Consider the following 18,929-nt stretch of genomic DNA (forward strand, 5'->3'; position numbering starts at 1 on the left):
GATACCATGTTTATGATTTTCAATCCATTCATCAAACATGACTCTTGTTATTTTTATCGATCAATAATTTTTTTTATTCACAGTTCAACAAGAGATGCCTAAATTTCGCATTCACAGAGACAATATTGCTTTACTATCCACATTTTTTGAGGTGCGTGATTCAACTCACAATGCGGGTTCATGCATTCAGTTGTTCGGACATAAAACCGAGTCACACTTACAGTAACAACAGACAATGACATTATTGTTATGACAAAGTGAACATTAGTCCTTTGCACATTTAGCAGCTTGTCAAATCTGTAGGGAAATAATTATATTCCGTGTACGGCAACATGATCGACATGTAGTACAACTTCTCTAACACGGCTGCCGTGGCATGGGATCGATTCAATAACCATTTAAATAAAAGACAGATGCGCCAATGCTCCAAAAGATAAAGGAGCAATAAAGTGTCTTTTGGTTGAGCATGCTTTTCTTTGTCTAAGTTTTCTATTGTGCCTAAAAGACGCTTGTGATAAAATGGTGTGCCTCAAAGACCATAGTCTCATCAACCCTGTTTTAAACATTTGTCTTAGAATATACTGTATATCCACATATTATGAATATCTGTCATGATTACTGATGTGATTCAGCTGTGCCCGCTCCTTTGACACCAACTACTGCGGGTCCTGATTGGCTCCGGATCAGTATTTGTACCCAGTCCTGTCTGTCCCCTTTAGTCAGTCCGTCTGTGAACCTCAGTTAACACTAGGCAAGCCTTTTTTAGACTTTGACTTCCACTTGTCCTGTTTTTTTGCTCCTGTTTGTGCCCCGGCTTCGACCCGCTTTTGATCTACAAAATCAAACTTATAGCAATGTCCGGATATTTTTCGACATCCCAAATAAAATGTTCGTATCTCCCGTTTTTTGAAAGTTCGTATGTAGGGGAGCGTCTGTATATTTAATGTATATGATTTGTTTTATAAGCTGTATTTTGATGGAGACCTTGACAGGTGGTATAATCATGGAAATTTAGGTGACATTAAAAGCTTAAGAACAGAACTTACATGTTACTAGAGGACTTCCTGTATTAAGGTTACCTAAACCTAAAAATAATTTAATAAATACAATAACAACTTTTTTGTTAATAATAGAAATAAATCAAACATTTGACTCTAAGTATATAATTTTTTTAGGTTTACGATCATAAACATAAATGTTAGTAAATTCAACCATTAACAATGTTTATAATATTTGAAAAAAATAATGACAAAAAAATCTAGATCCACCTGTTGGACATTTACTTTTAATATTTGTGTTTGTTCATTTCTAAAACCATCGAATTTCTAATAACAACATTAAAGCAATATTCGTTATGATTCGATCCATTCTGTCTTTTAAGAAGCTAATGCTAGCAACAGTTTCTGTAGAAAACCGGTGTCTAGCTCGTGGCTCAGGGGCCAGATCTGGCCAGCCACAATAAATTTGGGACACCCACAATATGAAATCACATGCTATGACTTCACATTTCTTGCTAGAATACCAAAATTGAAAATTCTAAGATAACACAAACATTTACTGTTACCACTGTCCCTTGGGTAGAAGACTTTTGTGTATCTGTGATAATGTGATGGTAGTGTACGTTTCAAAGGATTCATCATGAAGGCACCCCGGGGGAAAACCAATAAATAACACTGCTCCATCTCTGAGAGGAAACAAATACTAATATAAAGTCCTTCAAAGTACTAATATGTTCTTGTCTATTGTCTCTGAAAGCGCCCTACCACACCATCTGACTGTTCACAGCAGTCTCTTCATGCGGCATGTGTGCTTCCCGATAGTCATGGAGGCTTGATCTGTGGTGTTGGTCAGGACGTTCAGAACTTCGTCCTGACGTTCCAGCTCCGTCTCTGCCTCTAGGGCCAAGCTCTTCAGCTGAAGTAACATCTGGACACACACACATACGCGTTTGTTCGAACCGAGAATAAAAAGGTTCGCTTGTGATTTTTGCAGCAGGGGGTTTCACACGCTGCCCACCTGCTTGAGTTCTTGGGCTTCGGACTGGCTGACAGCCGGCTGGAGCACGTGCACCTGCAGCTGGGACAGCTCCCCCGCCGGGACCTCCATGGGGACTTCCACCTCCTGGCACCCGGGCAGGGAACCTGTGGTGGGAGAAAGGCAGATGAGTCGCTGTTTGTGTTAGGAGAAGCAGATGTGTGCTGAGGTTTATTCGTAGAGCTACGCTGCCACTCAGTGGTCGAACAGGAGAATTTAGGGCTGGTGTGGACAAAACAAATGACATCAAATTTTTGGGGTATGAAACCTAAACGCAACTGAAGAAAAATACCCCCTTCATCTCCACCCACCATCCCGAAACATCAAATAGACAAACACACAAAATTCACATTAACTAAACAAACAAACAAAATCATAAAGTGGGAGTCAGTAAAATACACATCACAAAATGGGAGTAAGTCAAATAGACAAACAAAATTGAAATAAAATAAAAAAACACACAAAAATGCAGCAGGTAAAAAAGACAAATACACAACATCACAAAATTGGAGTAAGTAAAAAAGACGAACACACAAAACAGCAGCAAGTAAAATATATGAATACACACATCTTAAAATGGGATGTATACAGAATAACATATGAAATCACAAATAGAGAAATACACAAAATGGGAGGATGTAAAATAAACAAAATTATAAAATGCGACTAAATAATATAGACGCACACACAAAACAGCAGCAAGTAAAATAGACGAAAACCAAAAACAAAAAAAATCCCAAAATGGGAGTTAAATAGACAAACACATTAATCATAAAATGGGACTAAATAAAATAGACACACACACAAAATGGGAATAAGTAAAATAGAAAAACACACAAAATCAGGTGTTATATGGAAGTGTCCTTGGGCAAGACACTGAATGCCTAATGCCCCCAATAAGCAGGTAGGTGCCTTGCATGGCTGACTCCCTATTGGTGTGTGAGTGTGTGTGTGTGTGTGTGTGTGTGTGTGTGTGTGTGTGTGTGTGTGTGTGTGTGTGTGTGTGTGTGAATGGGTAAGTGTGAAGCACAATGTAAAGCGCTTTAGGAGGTCTTCATGGACTTGAAAAGTGCTATATAAATGCAGACAATTTGTCACAAAATGTAAGTAATATAGAGGAATAGACAGAACAAGAGAAAGTAAAATAGACAGATACCCCAAATCACAAAATGATTGTGATATAGACCAGTATTTTCAACCTTTTTTGAGCCAGGGCCTGTTTTCATTGGAAAAAAAATTGCTAACCAAAAATGTTATAAAATGACACTGAACAGTATGTTTAACTACAATATAATTTATAATACCACGAGTTTTTACAGCACAGACACTTAACAACGGCATCATATTTGCAGAAATTGATTCATAAATGTTTTATAAAATTTTTAAAAGTGACATTGGATAATTTCTCACGGCACACCTGACGATCTCTCACGGCACACTAGTTCGTCGCGGCACAGTGGTTGAAAATCACTGAGATAGACAACCCCACAACATGAGAGTAAGTAAAATTGATAGACAAACAATATCACAAAACGGGAGATAGAATAAACAAGCATTAATCATAAAATAAGTAAATGTATGAAAAATACATTTGGCTTGATGTGTTAAATAATATAGAAATGTTATTCAGTAAATATTATTTTTTTTAATTAAAAATATATACTATCGTAAGCAATTAAAATAATTTCTACTCGTAGATGTCTTGCTTTCCAGCCCTAGACGGTATTAGTGTCCTATGTTTAATTTTGTTGAGGGAAACATTTTATCCCTATAAAGTCAGAGCAGTTAAAGGTGTTGAGATTATGATTCCAAAATAAAAAAGAAATGGTCAAATTAGTAAAGCCTGTTAGAAAATAAAATTAAAAATAAAGTATTTTTAATCTATCTATCGGAGAGAAAGAAAGACGATATATACACACATATCTCCTTTTTTAAAGCAAATGACACTCAGGGATGCTTCAAAAATAAATCCCTAAATGAAAAAAGGTAGGTGGGTAGGTAGAGTAGATTTTATGTGTGGATCTTAACAATGCTAATGAAAATATTTTGGAGCTAAATCTCTCCCCATATAGGTGTAGGGTCAAAATAATGGTAATCCGTAGCTTACATTTTCAGTTGCAGGAAGTTCTTCCCATTACAATTTACCACAGGGAAACATTACCTATTTTTTACATGGCCATAACTGATACAAAATCCTTGCACTAATACAAATTTTATAGTGCCCTGTTTACGTGATGCATGTAGCAAACCGTTAGCAAAAAATTATATTTAAGCTGATCATCTCAGAGAGTTATCTTTCATAATACTGGAAAGTGCTGCCTCCCCCATTGTAAAGAGATGAATCTTTTTTACACTCTTTCATGCACCCGTCCTAATGCACCTGTCCTAATGCAGCTGTAGGGGGCGATGATGGTTCACATGACGACACCATAATGTCACAGCTGCCTTGCAGACTTTTATCGCATCGCATTAGCTGCACTGCTTATCCTCAGTAGGGTCGCGGGGGTGCTGGAGCCCATCCCAGCAATCATCGGGCAGTGGGCAGGGGACACCCTGAACTGGTTGCCAGCCAATCGCAGGGCACACAGGGACAGACGACTCGCTTGCTCATTCACACCTAGGGACAATTTGGACCGGCCAATCCACCTGAAGTGCATGTCTTTGGAATGTGGGAGGAAACCAGAGAACATAAAAACTCCGCACAGGAAGTCTGGTAGCTGGATTTGAACCCACACAGGAGGTTCCCAAGACCTTAGAACTGTGCCGCACACACGCTAACCACTGCGTAGCCGTGCTGCCCGCCGACTTTTGTCATTTTTTATTTTTCTTCGTGGCCTGTCGAGTCAGTCGAGAGACATGGCAAGAATTTAAAGCATTTTCAAACACTTTAACCAAAGTTTGAGCATTTTCCGGACCTTGAAAACACAACATTAAAATTCAAGCATTTTCCTGGATTTCAAGCCCCCGTACGAACCCTGAAAAATGCTGAATAAAGAATAATTGCCCTACCATCATGAAAAACAGTCGCCTCACTTGGTGATGAAGCGGCCGTGGAACAGAAGGCGGCGTACTCTGCGGAAAACTCCAATTTCTTCTTGTATTGCATCTCCAGCACGGACAGCGCCTCCGGCATTTTGGCCGACAGGAGCCGACAGCGGACGTCGGGCCTGCCGATGAAACGCTGCCCCACCGAGATCTCGTACGGACTGTGCACTCGGATCTCGTCCACCTCGCCGCGTTCGAAGCGGTGCAGCAGTTGGCAGGCGGCGTCTCGCACTTCCAGGGAGGACGGCATCACCAACAGGCAGCCTGGCTTCAGGCTGGAGTCGCCGTCTTTGGACACCACGGCGGGGATGCTGCAGATCACTTTGCTCCGAGCGGATGCTTTGGATGCGGCGGAGGCAGCTTGAGCTGCGTCCTCTGCCTTTGCTTCTTGCTGAAGCTTCCATGGGAGTTTACCGAATGGCCACCAGGAAGGAGACTCCAGCTCTGACAAAAGCCTGAAATGGAAAAATGAATAAAAAACTGTAGTGTGCAAGGATGGCAGAAAGGAGCCCAATGCTGCTTCACCACATCAAAAAACAAAAATATGAAGACACCTAAAATATGAATAAATGGGAGCAATTTACAACAAATACACTAAACGCTTCCCTAAATTAATTACAGATAGATAGATAAGATTAGATTACTTTATTCATCCTCGAAAGGAAATTCACACTTCCAGCAGTATCCTTGAGTTGAAAATAAAATAATAATAAAACAAAAGAAATAGAATACAAAAATACCCAATATAACATGTTGATATAGAGTATTTAAATAGTGCTACATATGCAAATGTAGGGGTGGGGTTTAGTGTGGGCTTTTACTCCCCTGGGTGGAGTTAAAGAGCCTCATGGCATGAGGAAGAAATGATCTCCTCAGTCTGTCCGTGGAACAAGACTGTGACAGCAGTCTGTCGCTGAAGCTGCTCTTCCGTTTGGAGATGAAGCTGTTTTTTGGCAGTTAATCAGTTATTTTTCCCATATTAAGTGAACTTCAGTCTGGTAAGAACCATACCCTCTCATATATTTTTAAAGCATAATTCAATCCTTAAGGAAATTAATTTTCACTGACTGTACCGGGGATTTACAGTCAGTGCTGTTGTAGCAGAGCGTGCGCCAAATATCCTATTTACAGAACCTTGTTTTCCCAGGTGGGCTCCCATCAGAGGACTAACTAGGACCGACCCAACTTAGCTTCCCAAATCTGGCCGCTCTTAAGGTGGTATGGCTGTAAACACGTCAAACATAATGAGTTTACTTACACGCATTAATCCAAATGCGCAGTTGCTATCATCTACCACAGGGTTATCCATCCTTATATTATACATATAACAGTTGCATCCATCTATATACAGTGGAAGTCTAGGCTTCCTTAATTACTTGAATTCCAATCAGGTGGGAACCGTGAATTTTATATGTATATATATATATATAGATATAGATATAGATAGAGAGAGATTTTGTAGCGTTCAACAAATAGTTTACTTGTGCGCATTTTTGTCATACTCCACAGTGTTATCTCTCTCTCTCTCTCTCTCTCTCTCTATAGGGCAGCACGGCGGCACAGTGGCTAGCACGGCACAGGTCTGAGGTCATGAGATCGAACCTCCTGTGTGGAGTTTGCATGTTCTCCCCTTGCTAGCGTGGGTTTCCTCCGGGCACTCCGGTTACCTCCCACATTCCAAAAGCATGCATGTCAGGTCCAAATTGTCCCTAGGTGTGAATGAGCGAGCGAAATGTCAGTCCCTGTGTGCCCTGCGACTGGCTGGCAACCAGTTCAGGGTGTCCCCTGCCCACTGCCCGAAGTTAGCTGGGATGGGGTCCAGCACCCCCGCGGCCCTACTGAGGATAAGCGGTGCAGATAATGGCTGGATATAAATATAAATATATATATATATATGTATGTATGTATATATATCTAAAAGAAGAGTTGTATCTGTTGATATAGAGTGTAAATCTATGCTTCTTGCAAGCAACGTCCGAACGGACCTAATAAACAGGGACGAATTTAAAGGTTTAAGTGAGAGCAGATAAGCATGGTACTTTAATAAATATGGCGAATGACATTAATGAATTCATACTTTATAAGATAAAAAGTTAAATGTGGTCAATATCTACCGCCACAAGTGTATCCAGTCCATGTAGTGTCAATATTTGCTTTCTGCAAGCCAATCCATTTGGATTAAGCCAATATTCAGACTTCTGATCACAGTTCAACCATTCCCTGCATGTAAACGTCATTTTCTTTTATTTGCACTTAAAAAAACAATATCATACTTATCCGCCATCCCCAAATCCGAGTCCATCTTCTCCAAGCCTTGCATCATGTTGTCAAACTGCTCTCCCTGATAGCTGAGGGCCCTGCCTGTGTCCTCCAGTCGTCTCTGGGCCCCGGCGACGAGGTTGATGAGCTCCTGCCCCTTGGTGGGCTCACTTACCGGGGCCACATTTCTGGCCTCCGCACCTGCCGGGGATAGCAGGCGCTCTCTCCAGAAGTGCTCCATCACGTTGAATACCACCACCCGGTTGGGTTTAAGGGAACCGAACCAGTGTTTGACGTTCCCCTCCTCGAGTACCGTCAAGGTGCTGAAGATGAAGCTGGAAGATTCCATTTTGATCTCCATGATACGCGAGAGACGGAAACTGGCGAGCGTCTCCTTTGTTTGGTTGGAAACGAAACGAACTGCGCTTCTACTTAAAGAAAGCATGCCATTTTCCCACCTCTTGGAAGAGGCTAGGTAGTAGGATCCCGGCCAGCTGTAGATGGAAGCGTCTTGGGTCATTTTTTTAATTGCATTCGTTAACTAAATTAAACCTAAAACGCTCCTTTTGTAATCAACAAACATTAAATGAATGCCAACGCTTCGTTAAGTTGGCTGCGACTGTTTACCAAGGAAGTGACGTCATGAAATAGTGCATCGCCGAGTTCAGTATGACATAAATCAGTCCGGGGCAGATTAATATTTATTTGTTGCAGTTTGAGCATCAAGCCACTTAAGTCATTTTAAAATATGAAGATATTTTTGCCACAATATTCTTCCAGGTGGAATATGCTCGACTTCATGCCGCTAGTGTAGTTTATTCAGAACAAGACGTCACTGATGTTGTGTCCACTGTTACTTGTCCCACTTAAAACAGCATTGACAGTTTGAATGTCCTACCGAGTGCTTGACCGTTTTACAGTCAACTGTTTTTATTATTACATGAATACAATGGTTCATGTATAATCAATGAAACACAATACCCATTTTATTTATTTATTTGCCAAACACAATCGCATTTTTTCCGCTCAGCTATTAAATAGTCGTTTGGCGTCCTTGGTTGACAAGGAAGTGATTAGGTGTTACAATGAAAGTTGTCCGACCTAAACGTGTCGGTATTAGCAGCAAAAAATGAAACTAAAATAATTAATTATATTGTGTCAGTCAATCGAGGATTGGTTTGGTTTTAAATTATTGTTGTGATTTTTTTGGGTGGGAAAATAAATGTTTTTATGATTTTGTAGAATGATACATTTTTTAAAAAGCGTATTGATTTATTTTGTACATGATGTGGTATATTTACAAATTTACTGTCAATCAACATCAATGTTTCATATACATTTTTATTGAAAATTCACAAACACATTAGCATACAAACAGCGTAAATTGCAAGCAATTTTGATCATCAAGGAAATGACGTCATTAGAACACATTGTTGCATTGTTTACTGTCCGGACAGAAAGTATGCTGACAAATGGTCCACTGCGACAATGCTTGGACAAACATATCCCTTAGCATAGACATTGTGTTTTTAATTTATATTTTTGAAGAAAACAAAAATATTTTCGAATATGAATATAGTTTTAAGGTTATCAGAAACTGCTTCGGAACTGAAATTCATCACAATGGATATATTATTTTCTGCTGCGCTTCCAAACGACATCTCGGGAATGATGTCACGTCCATTGATCATTTTTATAAACTCCCTAAAAAATAAGTAACATCTGTTTCCTTTGGATAATCAAAATTCCTCAATTGCATCCCATGTTTGCATCATCATGGACAGGGATGCCTACCGCAACTGCTGCAGCCTGGTCAAAATCCCACGACAGTCCTACGACCAGTTTTGTTCGTCGCATTTCGTCGACTACATCGACAAAGATTTGTCTTATTCAAAATTCTTCAAACGCTACCTGCTGCCCAACCACCCGTGTGTCTTTTCCAAACGCTATACCGACGACTGGAAATGCAGGAAACAATGGGTGACTGAGGAAGGCAAACCTCACTTTCAGGAGCTGCTGCAAGAATTTGGTAAACATGACAAATGATGCACACGCCCCCTCATTGCACTTAATGCATTTCAATTCTCACTTCTTAGGGGATACTCCTGTTCCCGTGGCGAACTGCAACGCCAAAGAATACAACGCAAACCCTAAGCAAGTAATGCCTTTTAAAGAATTCATTCACTACTGGAGGGAGTACATTCAGAATGGACATTCGTCTCCTAAAGGATGCCTCTATCTGAAAGACTGGCATATGTCGAGGTATAATTTAATTCAAATGTATTACAAGGACATACATCTTTTTTTAATTGATTTTGACTATAGGACCTCCACATGTCGCCATGCAATCACAGGACACAAGAATTGGTGCGACGTGCAGGTGCACATGCTTAGCATACATTTCTAAATGTGATGAGGGTTAAAATGAAAATTCAGAAACACTTAATTGTGCATAGAGGTGAGATCGGGCCTAAAAAATGGTCACGTGTATATTAACCCGAACCCGCCAAAACCTGCAGATAACCGAGCCCGAAAAAAAGGCTTTAATTTGCCGCCAAAGTAACCACGAAGCTTTACTCTGGCCGTGCCTACTTCAGCGCCAAACTGTGTTTCGGCTGAACTACGCAGCTTGGGGTTTACTTGGGGCTGAGTCCCTCCAATCAAGTGTGCAGTGCAAGCGCAGTGCCTAAATGAAAGGTTCTGTGCCAAAGTGCGCATTTCGGCGATGTGCAATTGATATTGTAACCGGACAAAATGGGACCAAAAGAAAATCACATTTTGCGGATTACAAGATGCAAATAGTGAAAGAGCAGACAGAATGTTTGTAAACCTTTTAAGCTATTGGCAAGAAGCAGAAATGACGTATGACATGAGGGAGGTGGAAGGAGGAAGCCGCGCGTCTTACCCAAACACAGAGGAGGAAAATGTATTTGGATTTAGTGTTGTTAAGTTAAACTGATTGTTTGGTAAGAATTTTCTTTATCTATAATTACTTGAGTAAAAGTAAGTGCATGCTATGTAGATCCTCCACGTAGGGGGAAAAAAAAACGGCCCCACTTAATGGTTGACCTTTTAAGCCTGAAACCGACCCGAATTTCTGGCCGGGTTAGGTACGGGCCCGGGCCCAAGACCTTACCTCTAATTGTGCTCCTGTTGGGCAAGGCATTTAAAATTAAGTGCTGTACGCTACCCCCCTAAATTGCCAAAACTGTGCGGCTACATGTGAGACCGGATAGGAACATCTACAACCTTTAATGAATACTGAGGGGGGAAAAAAATATCCAAATTAAGATTATTATAACAGTAAGATTAGGATCGGACATTGTTGTATTGTTTTGATATTGGGTTGGTAACCCAATCATAAAACATTACAATTTTTTTTGCAGTCGCAGGTTGGGGCAGAGTCCTTTCTGCAGCGATGTAATGTAATCTAGCGAATCTAGCGATGTACACACATGCTAATATGCTATTCCAATATGAAATTTAAAATACTTTTTTGATCACAAATTTTGTGAGGAGTTTGTTATGCAAACAAAGTCAAATGCTTAAAAAAGCAACTTAAGTGGGGGAAAATATTATTCTAGGGGTCTATATTATTTCACATGGCCTGTTCTCATCTTAACCATATTATGATAAGTGTCGTTCATGATGCTGCGTCAGATGAAGCAGAGAAAAAGTCATGTTTTTATTTCAATTTTGATTAGCATTTAGCAGTGGTTAGCGCGTGTGCAGCACACTTCTGAGGTAATGAGATCGAACCTCTTGTGTGGAGTTTGCATGTTCTCCCCGTGCTTGAGTGGGTTTCCTCCGGGCACTCCGGTTTCCTCCCCCATTCCAAAAACATGCATGTCAGGTGAATTGGCCGGTTCAAATTGTCCCTAGGTGTGAATGAGCGAGTGAGTTGTCTGTATCTGTGTGTCCCTGCGACTGGCTGGCAACCAGTTCAGGGTGTCCCCTGCCCACTGCCCGAAGATAGCCGGGATGGGCTCCAGCACCCCAGAGACCCAACTGAGGATAAGCGGTGCAGATAATGGGTGGATGGATGAATTTAGGCCTACAGGTTATGACTGCATTGTTTGAGTAATAGCTGCCACATTGGCCAAATCATTCCTAATATGAAATTAAACCTCTCTAATGATATAGCATCCGAAGGGTACTTGAACTGCACAACAGAAACCTCACCTTTTTAGCAGATGTGCAGCTTTTTAACGTGATGTAACTATGATCTATTGTGGCATGTTTATTATTGCTACTGTCCCCACTTCATTTTCCTTTATTGCAGTCATGTACATTGAATAAAAAATATTTAAGAATAGCACTTTTCTCTCATTGAAATGCAAATTAAAGTGCCGGATGACCTGACAAACACCAAATAAAGGGGTTGATTAAAGAGACCCAGAAAATTAAAGCACAAATCCTCTCATCTTAAAGCTGCTCTTTATGCATATGAGGTGTTTCTTTGGTGTTTTTTTATTATTAATACAAAATGTCTAAATGCACAGAAAATTAAACTGCTGTTATGTACTTGAGTCTGATGTCAGTATTCTAAACACTTAATTTATATTGCATAATCCAATTATAAATTATTCAAAATAGTTGTAAAGATATAAATCCTCAACTTTTTTTAAGGTAGCAGTTTAAATATTTTCAAATGAATCATTATCGTTATTTTTTTCAATTGCAAAAAATGTTATTCTCGAAATTCACAAATAACCAGAAGTACATCCTATGACCCTTGCTTTAAAGTTTAAACACATCTATCCATCCATACATTATCTTCCGCTCATCTGGGGTTGGGTCGCGGGGGCAGCAGCCTTAACAGGGAAGCCCAGACTTTCCTATCCCCAGCCACTTCTTCCAGCTCATCCGATGGGATCTCGAGGCGTTCCCAGGCCAGCCCAGAGACATGGTCTCTCCAGCGTGTCCTGGCTCATCCCGGGTGCCTCCTGTCGGTGGGACATGCCAGGAACACCTCCCGAGGGAGGCGTCCAGGAGGCATCCTAATCAGATGCCCGAGCTACTTCAGTTGGCTCATCCCAATGCGGAAGAGCAGTGGCTCTACATAGAGTTTCTCCCGGATGACTGAGCTTCTCACCTTATCTCTAAGGGAGAGCCCAGCCACCATGCGGAGGAAACTCATTTCAGCCGCTTGTATCTGGGATCGTGTTCTTTCGGTCATAACCCACAGTTCATGACCATAGGTGAGGGTAGGAACGTAGATCAACCGGTAGATCGAGAGCTTTACCTTTCGGCTCAGCTCCCTCTTCACCACGACGGATCGGTACAGGGTCCGTATGACGGCAGACGCTGCACCGACCCGTCTGTCGATCTCCCGTTCCATCCTACCTTCACTCGTGAACAAGACCCCAAGATATTTGAACTCCTCCACTTGGAACAAGGTCTCATCCCCAACCCGGAGGGAGCATGTCACCCTTTTCCGACTACTAGTATATTTATCAGTACATTTGCACGTGTTTTAAAATATGCTATATTTATGTTTTAGCCTGAAATAACTTTTAGTTAAAACAAAAAAAACCCCAATGTATTTTTATAATAAAATTTATTTTTTTATATGTATATATCTGCAGGGACTTTCCGGACCGCCATGTTTACACCACCCCCATCTTCTTTATCTCTGACTGGCTGAATGAATATTGGGATGCTCTTGAAGTGGATGACTACCGCTTTGTTTACATGGGGCCCAAAGGCTCTTGGTAAGGTTTTTAACTGTGAATGAGTGCCTATTGGGGAATGTTTTTATCGATTTACTGGGTCATTTATAATTGGAACATCCTATGAGAACAATTTTTTGCCGTCTTGGCCCACAGGACCCCCTTCCACGCCGACGTGTTCCGCTCCTACAGTTGGTCGGCTAACATCTGCGGCAGGAAGAAATGGCTCCTGTACCCTCCCGGCCAGGAGGAGTTCCTGAGAGACACTCACGGCAACCTTCCGTACGACGTCACTTCGGCCGAGCTTCGCGACGGGAGCTTGTTCCCACGTTCCCTGGAGGCCTGCCAGCCTTTGGAGATTATCCAGGAAGCCGGGGAAATTCTTTTTGTGCCCAGCGGCTGGCACCATCAGGTTTATAATCTGGTAGGTTCCAATTCGTTATGTACTTTTTGCAATCTGCGGTTAATTTATTGCAAATTCACTCCTTGCACGTCGTCATTTGTGACGAAAACCACATTCACGGTAAGTATTTTCTTCTTTAAAGGTGGGGTGCGAAGTTTGAGTTGTCCTTAAGAAATTAAAAGTAAAATTCTTCCTCTATTAAGTATATGCTAACAATGCCCAAGGGAGTTCAAAGAGCCCTTATGCTTTATTTTCCATTGCCGCTATCTGCTGTTCTCTTATTTTATCAAGCCTGTTCAGGGCGGAACAAATCCCCCAAAAGAAGAAAAAAGAAGAGTTTATTGAAGCCCGCCTAAGAAATCCATGCAAATCATGTGATACTCTGACGCCATCTTCTGGCTTTAAGTCATGATTGCAGCCTCAAGTTTTCAAATGCTGGACACCACTTTTATTAAAAAAAAAAAAAAAAGAAGGAAAGAAGGAAAAAAAAAACTGGAATTCTGCTGATCCTTGAAAAGTCTTAGAAAACATTGATTTCATCATTCTAAAAATAAGGCCTTAATTGGCATCAAAACGTCTTAAATCCAATTTTCGAAAGTCTTGAAAATCTAGACAGATTAATATGATTTAAATAAAGTAAATGTTTGACCTAAAACGATTTTGTGACATTTCTCAATTGTCTTTTTCAATAATTTACTAATTTACTTTGGTGGCAACATCGCATGGCCACAATAACGAAATTATCCAAACGGCCATGTGGTTTCGATCGGGCCTTTCAGAGCAGACTCATGTCTTAGGTCGACCCACAATACACATAGCAACTTTGGACCATTGTAAGTGTCAATTTATTTTTTTCACTATGGCTAAAAGCTGTGCCAGGTGATGTGTACGAGGCATGATGTATTGTGTAGGAAATATTTGTGGTTTTTTTTTGGGTCTTGTTGGTTTCATTTGTGGGTTTTTTGGTCCACTATGTCCTAAATTTATTTTTCAAAAGGCATTAATAGTCTTAAAAGGTTTCAAATTTAACTTGCCTAAAACTGTAGGAACGCTGAAAAACATTAGCAGGTCTCTATTAGGTTGGATTCCCGGTGTAAAATGGCTTTTATTTAGCGCACAATGTGTATTCAAGGGTGTTCTGGCAGTCATAATTGCTTAAGAGATTGATAGATAGATAGATACCAGATTTGAAGTGAAATTAACCTAGATTAAACATTGAATCTAGGATAATCATGAAATCATTTTATATTCTCCTGGATCTTTTTTATTATAAGGATGTTCAAAACCTGGGTGGGTTTAATAATCTTTAGTTTGCTTAATTCTGTTCCCTCAAAAATCTGTACTTTGTGAGAAAGGCCAGTGGGAAATCTGGTTCTCAAACAATCAAAATGCAGTCTACGCACAAATCCGTTTTAAAAACCCAAATAAGAAGAAAATCAACAGTGTTTACACAGATCACAGTCTGGAGTATCCATTTTTGCCACTCAAGTCATATATTACTGCATATGCCTTATAAAAGAGGAATTTCTGTCTATCTGGCAGGTTCTACTTGGTTTTGATATGGTTTAATTGAGGTTCTCGGTCATTATGAGGTGTGACGAACGTGTTTCTGTAGACATGATTAATTTTCTGGGAAATTTTGACCCAAGTAATAGAAAAAAACATGGAATACTGCTAATGGAAAAAAAATGTTTGGATTAGGAGGACACCATCTCCATCAATCACAATTGGTTGAACGGCTGCAACGTGGACATCATGTGGCAGTTCCTGCAGAACGAGCTGTCGTCGGTGCAGAAGGAGATTGACGAGTGGAGGAACACGATGGATTCGTGGCATCAACACTGTCAGGTACAGAATGGAAGCAGAAAAGTGTAAACATACCTCACATTTCAAGTCAAGTGAATTTTATATTTTATTCCTAGTAAAGGCAATGTTTCAAATGAGGGGATCGAGTCCAAAGTCTATGCACACTCGCTATAGGTTAGATATAGTACAAGGGGTCCATAAGGCAGCGTAGTGCTCACCGGCATTAGTGTGTCCCCTAAGAACAGTTGAGGTGCCCGCGGACCTGTTCTGAAAATGGCTCACCAATGCTAGGTTATTGTAATTTTCTAGTAAAATTATTTTTTATTGGCTGACTGAGTCTATTTAACCATATTTTTAACCTGGTAATAGCATTTTCAAATCAGTATTTCAATCCGCCATCTCCTGCCCCACTGCATCGACCCACTACTCCACTGTACCAGCTCAAGTCACATCTCACCAAATCTAAACTTATATAAAAATCCCAATTTGCGTTTGCGCGTGTGTTTGTCCATATGGGGCTTAAAGATGCCGAAACGGCTGAACCGGTTTTCGTGTAAGTTTACACAGTTGTACTTTAAGCTTCTGAAAGTGTTTTTAGCTATATTTCGTTTCAAGTCATCCCCTATGAATACATACAAACCTAATAAACATTTGCTTTCTTGTACAAGTGGATCTGGAGCTCCATGCGGCTATTTGGCACGCTCTAGTGGCCCACTGGCGCTTTTTTTTAAACAAATAACAGCCCCAAAAAACCTGGCCCAAGTGGAATGCTGCAGAATGCTTGCGATTTAGGGATTTTACAGTTTTTTCTGTGGGTTTTCATTATAAAGTGTCTCCACAGTGAACATACGTTATTTAATTATTTCCATAAAAAGGATTCCTCGGCGATGTACAGCCAAAACGGGATCTGTTGGTGCGACACCTTCACTGTAAATTGTAGTGTAAACTGTGCCCTTTATATAGTGGACCGAACCAATCTCAAACCCCACCGTTACATTGGCTTTGCACGTGTCTAACTCTGTTAAGGGTATATTGGAAAAACACAAGTGAAATTTGCATCAGCAATTTTCTATCTCTGAGCCATATGTACTCATGAAAAGAGCCATAGGTTCCGGACCCCTGGTGTAAAGCGTCACCCCACTCTTCAGAGATGAGCCTGACAACGGTATTGACGGGAGTGGCACCAGATAGGAAATAGGCACCACAAACGCGGACATTTAAGCAGGTCGGCGCCTTGCATGGCTGCATGGCCGCTATTGGTGTGTGAGTGTGTGTGTGTGAATGGGTAAGTGTGAAGCACATTGTAAAGCGCTTTGGGAGGTCTTCATTGACTTGAAAAGCGCAATATAAATGCAGACCATTTACCATTTACATTCCCAATGAGGTCCTCGGTCCAGTCAGTTGTTTTAATGTCTGAGGCAGGAATAGTGCGTTTGAAGACATATAATATCCTAATAAACCTGTAGAAATATATGTTTGAAGATAAACAATAGTGAAAGAAATAACAAATGAAATGGCAAAAAAAGCGAAACACTTATCATTGGACAAAATAAACCTGCTCATCCTTACATTTTGAACTTCAAGGTCATCATGAAAGCCTGCTCGGGCATCGACTACGGGGAGTTTGCCTCCTTCCTCAAAATGGTAGCGCACAACCGCATGTCTTTCCTGAACGCTTGCCCGTCCGGAGACGACGCGGCCACCGTGGAATACCCGCGCCATCTTTCCGAGGCGCTCGTCACTCTGGGGCCTTACCACGCCGCCTTCGACTTGCAACGGGTGGCCCACATCTTGGAACTCCTGCTGTGTAATGAGGATTTCAAACTGCTGGACCATTCTGCATCTGCCCTACAGCCAGAAACCTTGTTGCAGCAAATACGGGACACCATACAGTCCACCAGGGGGCAGCATCTGGTTTATCAAGACTGAGAGGTGCGAAGACTTTAAGGAAAAAGTACATCTGTTCACTGAGAATGTTGTCGTATTTATTTCCAGGGTTGGGTAGGGTTACTTTAACTGGATTACTTTCAATGACTTTTGGATTACTCCAACACCAAATATGCTAATAAAAGACAAAAGAAACTAAATATGAATAAAATGATGACTCACAACAGCTTTCTCTCCTGGCTTTGATCTATTTGATCTCCGGGAAAACTAACATAAAATGCTATCTACCTATTTATCTATCTATCTACCTTGGTCATATCCCTCAAGAGGGGTGACTGACAGAAAGACAAACATATAAAATAAAAGGGAAAACATAAAATGGGACAGAAACAAAATGAAAATAAATCCAAACAGCTTCCCAACATCATTTTTGCCGTTCCATGTATTCCGTTACTCCCCAAGTCTGCACAAAATTTAGTAATTTTTTTCATATTTAGTTTATTTTGTCTTTTATTAGCATATTTGGTATTGGAGTAATCCAAAAGTCATTGAAAGTAATCCAGGTAAAGCAACCCTACCCAACCCGGTTTATTTCTGAAGTTGCCCTTTTCACATAGTCTGTTGTGTCAACGCTAGCATGGATTTTGTTACCATGAAAACTGAAAGCAGCCTATCCTGGAATCTACTCCTTAAGCCATACAATGAATTTTCATCCATACAAGCAGCACTTCATCGCCACTTGGCCCTATTGGATCGGCCATTTAGTAATGTGAATGTATCAACAACAGCTCTGCTTACCTTGTAACCTTTACATGATAGTTCCTATTACTTCATCATATTTGATTTTTATTTATCTCATAAAACCCAAGACCCATTGTTCCTTAAATGGAAATTATGTTATAATGTCGTCTGAAGTACTGTATTGTCAGTCTACGGGTAAATTGTCTGCGCCCTCACCAGGTTCAAATCCCGTTGCATACAATCTATTGTGATTTAGGCCAGCGATAATTATCGATTGACCAAGCATTGCTCAAACATACAAGTATACTGTAAACCTCGTGTAGTACGTAAATACTGTATTCCCAAGGGTCAGGATCCTATGGCTCGTGGGCCTTATATGGCTCTTTTTATGAGTACATATGGCTCGCAGTCAAAATTGATACCATGCAAAATTTCTCCATTTAGTTCTAAATTTGAGTGAAGTCGAGCATGCGAAACTTAATCAACACTGTGAAGAATATAGGTACTATGTAGTATATATTTAAATATAGAGCACATTTTGACTACAATCGACAACACAAGCACTCCTTCCTGTCTCTCTCCCTGCGCCATCTGCGCCAAAGGTAAATATGTCAAGATCCTCGTTTGCAGAATTTTGTGACATTTTTACAAAATAACTTTGCATGTACCTCGTTTTAAAACCATTATTATTATTATGATGAAAATGACGGTCAAAATGAGCTTAAGTAACTGCAGGAGGGAGACAAATTTTAAGTGCTGTATTCATATGGGACATAGTTATTTCAGAGATTTGATCAAATCATCAATCGTCACACAGTGAAATAAATTGCGCGAAAGAATAAGCTTTTCTCTTTAGAGCGGGTTAGGCTGTTTTGTTAAAAATGTTCTTAATATATAGTGTGGCTCTTTCCTCGCAAAATAAATCTAAATCTTTTTCTTTTATGGCTCTTTCAGTCAAAAAGGTTCCTGACCCCGGTTGCATACATTTTCTATTTTATCCACCACGGTATATAAGGCGCAATTTCAAATTTAAAGCCAATTTAGTCTGGAAAATACTGTAATTTGTGTAAGATTTTTCTAAT

The 18,929-nt window shown here is 40.5% G+C and overlaps 2 protein-coding genes across 2 annotated transcripts; one reads left to right on the forward strand and one right to left on the reverse strand.

The window, feature by feature from the left end:
- Positions 1-1,019: 1,019 nt before the first annotated feature.
- On the reverse strand, positions 1,020-8,087 carry snap47 (synaptosome associated protein 47). The gene is made up of 4 exons (XM_088347814.1): positions 7,353-8,087; positions 5,044-5,534; positions 2,017-2,141; positions 1,020-1,926 (listed from the first exon to the last, which is right to left on the reverse strand). The coding sequence occupies exons 1-4, from the start codon at positions 7,856-7,858 to the stop codon at positions 1,780-1,782; spliced, it is 1,269 nt and encodes a 422-aa protein (XP_088203940.1). The 5' UTR covers positions 7,859-8,087; the 3' UTR covers positions 1,020-1,779.
- Positions 8,088-8,798: 711 nt separating this feature from the next.
- jmjd4 (jumonji domain containing 4) lies at positions 8,799-17,471 on the forward strand. The gene is made up of 6 exons (XM_088347836.1): positions 8,799-9,367; positions 9,435-9,600; positions 12,927-13,052; positions 13,167-13,434; positions 15,115-15,261; positions 16,804-17,471. Exons 1-6 carry the CDS (start codon positions 9,115-9,117, stop codon positions 17,146-17,148), a joined length of 1,305 nt encoding a protein of 434 aa, XP_088203962.1. The 5' UTR covers positions 8,799-9,114; the 3' UTR covers positions 17,149-17,471.
- Positions 17,472-18,929: the final 1,458 nt, after the last annotated feature.

Source organism: Urocampus carinirostris, chromosome 1 (assembly GCF_059441175.1).
Source record: "Urocampus carinirostris isolate Australia breed hairy pipefish chromosome 1, RoL_Ucar_1.0, whole genome shotgun sequence".
Classification (NCBI taxonomy): Eukaryota; Metazoa; Chordata; class Actinopteri; order Syngnathiformes; family Syngnathidae; genus Urocampus; species Urocampus carinirostris.

Excerpts from the sequence above, each read along its gene's own strand:
- jmjd4 (XM_088347836.1), top strand. The coding sequence starts at position 9,115 with ATGGACAGGGATGCCTACCGCAACTGCTGCAGCCTGGTCAAAATCCCA. Across the intron at positions 9,601-12,926 it reads AAAGACTGGCATATGTCGAG|GGACTTTCCGGACCGCCATG; the intron begins GTATAATTTAAT and ends ATATATCTGCAG. Across the intron at positions 13,053-13,166 it reads ATGGGGCCCAAAGGCTCTTG|GACCCCCTTCCACGCCGACG; the intron begins GTAAGGTTTTTA and ends CTTGGCCCACAG.
- snap47 (XM_088347814.1), bottom strand. The coding sequence starts at position 7,858 with ATGACCCAAGACGCTTCCATCTACAGCTGGCCGGGATCCTACTACCTA. Across the intron at positions 5,535-7,352 it reads GATTTGGGGATGGCGGATAA|GCTTTTGTCAGAGCTGGAGT; the intron begins GTATGATATTGT and ends TTTCCATTTCAG. Across the intron at positions 1,927-2,016 it reads AAGCCCAAGAACTCAAGCAG|ATGTTACTTCAGCTGAAGAG; the intron begins GTGGGCAGCGTG and ends GTGTGTGTCCAG.